This window comes from Takifugu rubripes, chromosome 11, assembly GCF_901000725.2.
Source record: "Takifugu rubripes chromosome 11, fTakRub1.2, whole genome shotgun sequence".
Taxonomy (NCBI): domain Eukaryota; kingdom Metazoa; phylum Chordata; class Actinopteri; order Tetraodontiformes; family Tetraodontidae; genus Takifugu; species Takifugu rubripes.
Window position 1 is genome coordinate 5,514,120 of NC_042295.1, and position 10,794 is coordinate 5,524,913.

General features: G+C 41.7%; 1 protein-coding gene across 1 annotated transcript; it reads right to left on the reverse strand.

Moving 5' to 3' along the window:
• Positions 1-7,627: 7,627 nt before the first annotated feature.
• On the reverse strand, positions 7,628-10,490 carry LOC115251574 (acetylcholinesterase-like). Its single transcript, XM_029844374.1, has 6 exons — positions 10,437-10,490; positions 9,379-9,559; positions 8,989-9,299; positions 8,565-8,774; positions 8,304-8,461; positions 7,628-8,061 (listed from the first exon to the last, which is right to left on the reverse strand). Exons 2-6 carry the CDS (start codon positions 9,550-9,552, stop codon positions 7,970-7,972), a joined length of 945 nt encoding a protein of 314 aa, XP_029700234.1. The 5' UTR covers positions 9,553-9,559; positions 10,437-10,490; the 3' UTR covers positions 7,628-7,969.
• Positions 10,491-10,794: the final 304 nt, after the last annotated feature.

The window sequence follows — 10,794 nt, forward strand, 5'->3', positions numbered from 1 at the left end:
TTGGTGTTCACACTAGACATGCAAACAATGGGCCAGATTCACGAAGCGTTCTTACGAACAAATTTGTTCTTAAGTCCCACTTACGAACAGTTGACGAAGATTGTGGCATTCACCAATTTCTTCTTATCCTGGATTTATTCGTAGGTAAGAACAAATCCTACGAACACTCAGGAGTACTCTTGCGCACATTTCAGTGCCGACATGTTGGCATGGTTGTGTTTTCTTCTATTGTGCAGTTCAATAAAATTCAATATTACAATGATAATTCTGTCATATTTATTTATTTATTTGTTTATTTCCTATTTTTGGTGATTTACGGAGAATTTTAAAATTACGTAAATGTGCCAATGACTTAACATTAATCAACCAAATTGGAAACCATGCCAAAACTGTCTTTTTATTTGATTTTATCTTGATTTATTTTATTAGGGGATCGAGGATATGCCCTGGTTGTTGACTCCACAGGAGTTTTATTCAATCAGATGCATGCGCGCAGTCGCTCCACCATTGAACGCACCATCGGCATGTTAAAGGGGCGCTGGATGTGTTTGGACACAGAGCCACAACCCCGTGAGGATGTGCGTCCTGACGCAATGATGGGGCCAGACTGCAGGCACGCGGTTCACGTTCGAGCGCGATTAATTGCCCGTTTGTGAATAAAATGCATTATTGTCACAATCCGAGCACAGCTTTTACACGTTTATTTTTTTTTTTACATTCTTCTTTTTTTACATTCTCGTTGATTTCTTTAAGCGTGTTGGCTATAGTCATCCGGGTTGAGGCAATTTTATCAAGCGTGTTAGCCATCCTTTCTTGATTGTTCAACACGGCGTCAGAAATCAGGCGTGGAGGGGGCAAGCTTTGGGCATTTCGCTTTGGGCATTTCGCTGCTTTTTGCTCCGTCTACAGGGTCCTGCTGCAGTTCCTTTTATGGGCATTAGTGGGCGGTGACTTATGCTAATCGTATGTTAATTAGACTCACCTGGCACGCGCTTTCAACTTACGAACAGATGGCATTCATCAATCTAAGAACACAGCTGCGAACAATTCTGGGGCTTACGAACGCGTTGATGAATCCGACGTAGGGTTTTCTTAAAAAACTTCTTAAGGACAACTTAAGAAAGAATCTAAGAACATATTGGTGAATCGGGCCCAATGTTTGGATGAAGCTTAAAATGAAATTTCTATTGATGTGGAGAAGGAGAAGACTGAATATTGATGTAATATGTGTATTTGCCGTTTTTGCACTTCTGGTTAGATGCTAAACAAGAATTTGTTGCCCCAGAACATGTGTCATGAGAGTAATATGGAGTCTAATCTAATAATCCAATACTACATGCTTGTTTCAATCAATCAATCAATCAATCTTTATTTATATAGCGTCTTATACAATCAAAATTGTTTCAAGGTGCTTTCCAGAATCCCAGGGCCTGACCCCAGACAAGCAACAGTGGCAAGGAAAAACTCCCCTTTAACAGGAAGAAACCTTGAGCAGGACCAGGCTCATGTAGGGGGACCCTCCTGCTGATGGCCGGCTGGGTAAAGAGAGAGGAGAAGGGGGAGGACAGGTAGAGGATAGGATAGGTAGGAGAGGGGTAGAGGAGAGGAGAAGTAGAGTGAAGGGGAGGTAGAGGAGAGGAGAAGGAGGAGGAGGGGAAAGAGGAGAGGAAGGGAGAGGAGAGGGAGAGGAAAAGGAGAAGGAGAAGGAGGGGGAGAAGAGAGGAGAGGAGAGGCACAGAGCACAGAAACACACACAAAAAATATGATGCACAATCACTTCAGCGGGGCCGGAGGTCATTATGCAGCTCCGAGGGCGGCGATACCTGTAAATAAATAGAGGGGGGGGGGGGGGAGAGAAGCAGAAAAACTACACAAGAATCAGCATAACTAGTCTGCTTGATGAGGAGAGGAAAGGAGAGGAAACCATGACCCAGTGGAGTGACAGAGGCCTGTCAGGTGATCATGTTTCCGGACCCCGGCAGCCTTGGCCTATAACAGCATAACTAAGATGTGACCTAACGATTAGACGACCCCCTAGGTATGATAATTTGTCTGTCTATGATAGTAACTGGAACTACTGAATTAGTAACAATAAGCTTTTTCAAAGAGGTAGGTTTTGAGTCTGATCTTAAAAGTAGCGATGGAGTCAGCCTCCCGTACCTGGACAGGGAGATGGTTCCATAGCAGGGGGGCCTGGTAGCTAAATGATGGGCCCCCCATTCTACTCCTGGAAACTCTGGGAACCACAAGTAGACCAGCATTCTGAGAGCAGAGCGGTCTATTGGGCTGGTAAGGTATCACTAGCTCCTCCAGGTAGGATGGAGCTAGGCCTCTGAGGACCTTGTAGGTCAAAAGAAGGGTTTTAAAAATTATTCTAAATTTAACGGGCAGCCAATGAAGCGACGCCAGTACAGGAGTAATGTGATCTCTTTTGTCAATACCTGTCAGAACTCTGGCTGCAGCATTTTGGATCAACTGGAGGCTTCTTAAAGAGTTGTTTGGACACCCTGATAATAAGGAGTTACAGTAGTCCAGCCTGGAAGTAACAAATGCATGGACTAACTTTTCAGCATCATGCCGCGTCAGCAGTTTCCTGATCTTTGTGATGTTCCTCAAGTGAAAAAAGGCACTTCTAGAGACTAATTTAATGTGTGAGTTGAAGGAGAGATTTTTGTTTCCTTCATTTCAGTATTTTTAGAAGGCCATTTAAAAGTGTGAGAGTGATTGACTTACAACACAGGTCAGGCTGTCATCACATCATGAAGGGACAACTCCTATGTTTGTTTTTCTAGGTGGAGTCAGATGTCAATATATTCCCAGTATTGACTTTGAAGGTACTGGATCATTGAACAATGGAGACTCTGTTGAACTATAAGAGTGTTAACTTTCTCTTCCTCGAACATATTTATTTAATCTCTATGGTGGGAAAATAGGAATTTAATTGAGGGCTTTTAACATAAAGCTATATATCTGACACCCCCTCAAACACATCATTATACAGCGTTCCAATTCTAGAGTCCAAACACATTGAAAATATGAACTGATTCTGTCCTATCAAACCTACAGATTTAGCTGTTCCCAGCACATTACAAATTAACTCAGCAATGAAGTTGAATTGTTTTTTTTTCTTTCTTGTCAGAAACTGCTGAGTTTGCAGACAACTACCGAAACATCAGTCAAAAAGGGTTATATTAGTTAGGAGGTGCCACAACAAATCAAATGTAGAAGTTCAAAATCATCTTTTTCATCATCATTCTTCATCTTGAACCTGATCAGATGGATGTTACATGCTCTTTAGCAACATAACAGTACTAAATTCTAAAATATATTTCGATTAAAATGGTTGATTCAAGTAGAAGTTTTTTGATAATGTTTACTTTTTTATGCATATTCCATGTGACATTGCAGAATGACATAAGGAATGCAAACTTTATTTAATAACACACAGGGCCAAATACAGTATATGACCTCTGTGTCAATACAATTTAAAGTTACCTTTACAATAGAAAGTTTTCCCACTCTTTTTCATTTAAAACCAGTCTCTTTATTGGTTTAATGAAGACAAACATGCTCGTGCCTACTGGCAAAAAAGTTGATCTTTTTACATGTTTGATCTTCTCCAAATAGAAACAGTTTTGAATTGTTATAAAACTGTTTATTAAGGCTCCAAGTTAATGACAGTGCTGACATGCGAGCTCAAACACTGTCGCTTACACTTTCAGGGAATATGAAGTTAACTTTATTAGTATCATTTTGTGATAGTTGAAGAGAATTATTGAAAGCTCACTGAGACATGCATCGAATTTTCTAATCAAGGAACCTGACACATACACCTTTAAAACTTTACTGCTACCTTACCTTTGGCTGCTAGAGCTTAGTCTGTGGATTCTAAACTGAAGCACTGAGCTCTAGAGCAGCGGTCACCAACCTTTTTAAAGCTGAGGGGTACCTTAAGATTACCAAATGGCTTGAGGGCTACCAGCTCAAAACATATGTATAAACAAATCAAGAAATCAAAAGCATACCATATTCACACAAAAAAACAATAATCATAATTTTAGGACAAGTACTTGTATATGAATGTATTTATGTTTCATTGTCAAAGTGACATTTAGTTTTTGCAAATGAACATGTCACAATTACATTTAACAAAAAACAGAACTCAAATTGTGTTTGCCAATACATGAGATTGTGTCAACTCCAACTTTGAATCTGATTTAATCAATGAACAATGATCAATTGACCAGGTAACATGGTGTTTTACTAAAACACTGTTCAGTCTTGTCTGTCAGTTAGTGAGAAACCTGGCATTCCATGTTGTCCACTAGTTTGCTGTATTCTGGTGTGTAGTTTGTCACTGCCACTCTCAGTGACTCCTGTAGATGTGAATCAGTTAGGTGTGATCGGTGTTTATTTTTTACAAAGTTCATATTGGAAAAGGCTGATTGACAGAGATATGTGGATCTGAAAAGACAAGCAACCTTCATAGCTGCTGTGCAGATAGATTTGTTCTTTTCCATGTCCACTAGGTTACAAAAGTTTAGGCTACTCCGATGTGCTTTAAGGTTCAGGTCATTTTGCAAAGTTATTATTTCCATTTCCACCTGCCCTGCATCCAAGGTGAAGGTTGTAATCAGGTTCTCAGCTGTGCCTGTAATGTCCACTGACATAAAGGGATTTGAAATGAATGACACACATGGCTCAATTTGCTCAAAATCACAAAACCTGCCCTCAAACTCTTTCATCAGTCTGTTAATCACTTGGCAGTATTTTTCTACAGCTTTATCAAAAGCCATATATGCAGAAACATTGTCACTAAGAACTTTTTGCACAGAGGGGAAATGCACAATAGTTGTGTTGTTTAGTGTTGTAGTGTTGTTTGGCTTTAGCGCAAATGCTATTGATGATTTTTACAACAGGGGTCATTACATGGTCAAAACCGGTCACTTTCGCGCATATCGCCTGCTGGTGGATGATACAATGGTAGTGTAGGAAAGGTGCAAAGTCTGGGTCATTCTTGCAATGTGCATTGAAGCCCACACGGCATCCTACCAATGCCGGTGCACCATCGGTAGTTACCGACACGAGCTTCTCCAGCGGCACTTTTTCCTCCATGAAGAAAGTTTTTATCGCGTTGTAGATGTCCACTCCTCGTGTATTTGTCCTCAGTGGTATCAACGTGAGGAGCTCTTCTTTAGTGGAGAAATCGGCAAATACCATGCGAATTAGTTGAGCTGTACTGCTGCTGTCCACAGATTCATCACATTGGATGCTGAACCACCGGCATGTATTTAAGTCCTTGTCCAGCTGCTCATTCAAGTTTTCAGACAAAGCTGACACTCTTCTGGTCACTGTACTTGCCCCAAGTTGTACATCAGCCAGACTTGAGATAACATTAGGGCCCATTTTTATCATCTTTAAAAACAGTCTCTGCGATTAGCATCAGAGCCCCCTTGACAACCTCTCCATCAGAAAACGTCTTCTTGTTTTTAATAAAATAATGTGTAGCTCTGAATGAAGCTTCGGTTGCCTTTTTGACTTTATTCAGCGGTCTTGTGAAAAAGGTCTGCTGCTTGGTCAAAGCGGCTTTTAACTCACGCGCTTTCTCCGCCGGAAGCGCAGTCTTGGGGGGAAAGTTTGTGTTTAACCTGCCATGAGTGGTTTGATAGGGTCTCTCCACATTGTGCCGCTTTGAAATCGTCACCGTAGCTCCACAAATAAGGCACACACACATATTGATGTAAAAAAGAACTCCTCTTCCCAGTCTTTGTTAAGAACATGTGTTTTTTCTCTTCTCAGCCATGTTTTTTAGCGCGGTATAATCAATGATGTATTAACTAGCAAAAGCGGGGTAAATTGTCATGCGCAGGTGACTAGGTGACTAGGTGAACTATGACCTCGAACTATATATGTAATGTGAACATATATGTGTGAAACTTTCAATAGAATTTACATAAGGCGCAGCATTTTTTTTTTTACATTTTTTTGCAAACCATGAGGGCTATTTTTAGAACAAGTCCAGCGCGACTGAGATAAGGGCTATTTTTAGAACAAGTCCAGTGGGCGACTGAGAAGGAGCCAATGGGCGACCAGGTGCCCGCGGGCATAGGGTTGGTGACACCTGCTCTATAGGATCAGTAACTCTTTAATGTTAATATCGCTATTGAAAAATGGGCCCTGTTAACATTCCTGGTGTGGTCCACACATGGACAACCATTCAATCAGGATAATTTGCTAAAACTTATAATACCTCATGCAACCCAACAACACAAACTGCCCTTGATGTACTGCGATTCCCCTACACTTAACATTCACTTCCTGTAATCCATAAATTTACATAGAGAAAATCAGCATTAAGACAATAGTTTTACACTTTCTCCTGAATCTTTGTGCTGTATCATTTAGAGAAGGTCAACCATTGTACTTGACATTTCTACTAGTGAACGCTGTACAGTATTGTGAGCTGTACCATTGTCACACTGGCTCTTGCTTTCACCATAGTAAAGGAGTCTGTGGTCATATATGATGCTTGAAAATAAATCCCTAGGAACTGTGAATGAAAAAGTATGAAAGCTCCCTTTGACAAACTGGAACCTGGTGAGAATAATCATTTATTCATAATGACACTGAAAACGGTGCATTTCTCAGGTCATCACATGTGTGTGGGCATACCTAAGTGTGGCAGTACAGGCTTGTGCTGTGTTATGGGATACAGGATTCATAGGTGGTGTTTTTTGTGTTGCATGAAGGTGGCCAAAGAGATTAACAATTGTTGGAGCTATTTGCACTGTCACCTCATAATAATAAGGTTCCTGTTTTTCATTCACCAGCGTCCAGATGTGCATTTGGTGGAGAGGTAAATTGATTTGTCATTGCTATTCTGATGAGACATAGCTATATTTATCCATGAAACCAGAGGAGACAGCAGTTTGTGAAGCTCCAAGTTTTTCCTTCTCCTTAAATCAGACAGAATTCATTGTAGTGTGAAAATAACCCAGCGTGATGCTGCTAAACTGGTTCAGCATTTGTTACTTCCAGGCTGAACTATTTTAATTTATTATTATTGGGATTTCCAGATAATTCTTTTAGAAGCCTCCAGGTATTGACAAAAGAGATCGCATGACTCCTGTGTTGGCTTCTCTTCATTGGCTACCCAATAAATCTAATATAGGGTTTTAAAACACTTAACCTGACCTACGAGGTCCCTTGAGGCCGATCCGGAGGAGCTAATAGCACAATACAATCCAGTAGACCACTCTGCTGTCATGGTGCTGGTTGATTTCCTGTGCTACTATAGGATATGATGTGTAGATTTTGGGGCCCCTCCCCACTGTCTTTACAGGTATTCCTGACCCGGTAGTTGGGCACTAATCTTTGACCGCACTGACTCATACAACTCTACCTTTGGTTGCTCAGTGCAAATGTTTTTGCATGTGTGATTTATGTTTATACTCTCCTCTGTGTGTTCCCTCCCCCTACTGACATCCCATATGAGCCTGGTCAACATATTTTTTTTCACTGGAAATAGAGGTTTTAAATGGCAGACTCAGCTAAAACCTAATAATTATTCTAGTAATTGTGTCATATAATACTTTATTGTTGAGATGAAGAAAAAAAACAGACAGAATTGATTTCAAATGATTTATTACCACTTACTTAACTGAAGATTTAATAAAAAAAAAACCTCATAGATCTAAAAACCTAATTTTTGAAAAAAATCATTAGAAATTTCACAGCCAATACCTGTTGATTTCTTTTTTGACCGAGGATTAAACACAAAAGTTCAAACAGGAAACAGGCCTAACATTTTTGATAAATGCAAGAAAATAGAGCGCATTTGTTGCTGAATGTTTGTGAAAAAACCCACGTTTCAAGTCCCATAAACAGCAAACAGTGACAAGACTGACTTTATCTTCCACTAATGTTAGAAGTGGAGTTCATAACTAGTGTTCTGGCCCAGAAGGGCTCATTACTGGATCAGAAGGTAATAAAGAGACATAAGAAGGAAGGAAGTGAAAGAAAGGATTGGCTCAATTGCTCCACTGCAAGTCTGCAGATCAGCTGTGAAGAGAGAAACAAGAAGAGACATCAAGTCTTCATTCAGTCTTCACACTTTTGTATTACAGGTGATCACCAGTCAAAATCAGGTCCAGACTAACAACGGAATTTTGTTAAGATTAAACTGAACAGGATCTACTTGAAAGAAAACCTCTTTCATGTCTTTATGGGCTACTGAATGGAAATGCAGGCGTCTCCACCACAGATAATGTATGTAGATTGAGTGATAAACATGTGAGGCTTACCTGCCATTTTTCTAATTTGAGGTATTAAACTGTTCCAGAATTGGCAGTCATCAGCTCTCAGGTTTGACTTGTATTCTGGATTCTGGGTATCCAGAGTGACATACTCCCTTTTTTCACTAGTGAACATGGGCCAGGGTTGTCCATCAATGCCTGGATTCCTGAACAAAACAGGGGACATCGATTTGTTCACTCACCAAGGTCTCATCACGCACACTGTTTAACTGGATATTGTGCCATTTCTTTTTTTTTTATCAGACAAACCCAGTTCGAGCAAAGGTGGCCCAATACTTCATGAACCTCTTGCTCATGTTCACCTCCTCTTCTGTGTATCCCAGAGATGGATTCAGTGGTAATCCAAACACAAATTCAATCTCGTAGCCATGCATGACACCCATCCATTCTGGCCACGGGTTTCTGGATGATCGGTGTTGGAAGTAATAAAGGAAAGGCTTACCACCAGCTTTTTGATACCTGTCAAAAGAAACATGAATCCACTTCAGTATTTTGACATTTATTCTCTCACATCTCACATAAAACCTCTAATCAATAGTTTCTTTGATTTAAAATATTATACGTGCATTGTTCAGGGTCAGCGTCTTGTATTATATTTTTCTTTTTTATTAGCATGAAAGTATTTCTGCATAATCACAAATCTGAATCCATAAGAGCTAAAACGGCTGTTTACCTGTAGGCAAAATCTGTTACTGGACAGATGAACATATATTCCGAAAGCATTCTGTTCAGTGAGTCACGATTTTTGGTGCCGTTCTCCTCATCTGCCCAGTCAGTATACTGAAAAGTTACTGTTTCCTTTGTGATAGTTTGAGCACTTGCCAATATGTGGTCCAGTCCATTGAGAAATTGAGCCTTGGTGATGAGACTTTGGCTGGTGATATCAAAACCAGCAACTGTGTAGACTAAGAAGTAAGTTCCTTCATCATGATTCAGACCCAAAAAAACTTCCTTCTTTTGGATGCTGGAATTACTTATCAATGCCTGCAAGGGAAAAATGGAACATGCAAGTTCTAGTGGTAGAAAACTCTTTAATGAAAATGTTACATTCAATTAAGCATACATCTACTTCATCTGGAAGGAAGTCCCCATCCACGACAGGAAGAAATGGGATGTCAGAGGTTGAGGGGTTTGATAAAACCCCATATTGGACCGTTACCAAATGACTGACATTAATACTCTGCAAACATGTTTCCAGCTCAATCGGTTTGTTACATCCAACCGACATTCCCAACATTGTAGACCTGAATAGTGACAGAAAGCATGCAAATTCAATTAAAAGCAATTCATTTCAGAATCTCTTACAATCAGGATTGTCTCTAGGTGCTTCACAGATTCCCAGAGCCTAACTTTGAACTACACATGAGGAGAGAACAAAGAAAAGAAAGAAAGAGAGGAGAGGCAACTATGAACCGATTTAGTGACGACAACCTGTCAAGGGAATCATGTTTCTGTACCCTAGTAGCATCAGCCTATAGAAGCATGGTTGAGATTATGCTAAAGGTTAGAGGCTCCCGTTCTAACTATCAGCATTAGCTTATCTAGCTTAGCTGATTTTAAACTTTCTCACAGAGGAAGATTTTCATCTTCATCTTAAAGTACCCTTACCCCTCCTGGGCTACCACCTTATTGTGGTGGAGGGGTTTGCGTGTCCCAATGATCCTAGGAGCTCCGTTGTCTGGGGCTATATGCCCCTGGTAGGGCCACCCATGGCAAACAGGTCCTAGGTGAGGGATCAGACAAAGCGTAGCCCAAGAACCCCTCATGATGAAGAACAACATTGGTGCCATGTTTCCCTTGCCCGGATGTGGGTCACCGGAGCCCGGCCTGGGGGTGGGGCACGTTGGCGAGCGCCTGGTGGCCGGACCTCTGCCCATGGAGTCCGGCCGGGCACAGCCCGAAGAGGCAACATGGGACCCCCTTCCCGTGGGCTCACCACCTGTGGGAGGGGCCAAGGGGGTCGGGTGCATTGTGTTTTGGGTAGCGGCCGAAGGCAGGGACCTTGGCGGTCTGATCCCCGGCTGCATAAACTGGCTCTAGGGACATAGAATGTCACCTCTCTGGTGGGAAAGGAGCCTGAGTTGAGGTTGAGAAGTTCCGACTAGATATAGTTGGCCTCACCTCGACGCACGGCAAGGGCTCTGGAACCAGTCTTCTCGAGAGGGGTTGGACTCTCTACCACTCTGGAGGTGCCGATGGTGAGAGGCGACGGGCAGGGGTGGCAATTCTCGTTGCTTCCCAGCTCAGTGCCTGTATATTGGAGTTTAGCCCGGTGGATGAGAGGGTAGCCTCCCTTCGCCTTCGGGTGGGGGGACGGATCCTGACTGTTGTTTGTGCCTATGGCCCAAACAGCAGTTCAGCGTATCCACCCTTTTTGGAGTCCTTAGAGGGAGTGCTGGAGAGTGCTCCTTCTGGGGGCTCCCTCGTCATGACAACATGGACTTCTGTATACAAGAGAGTCTTACCTAGGTCAGAAGTT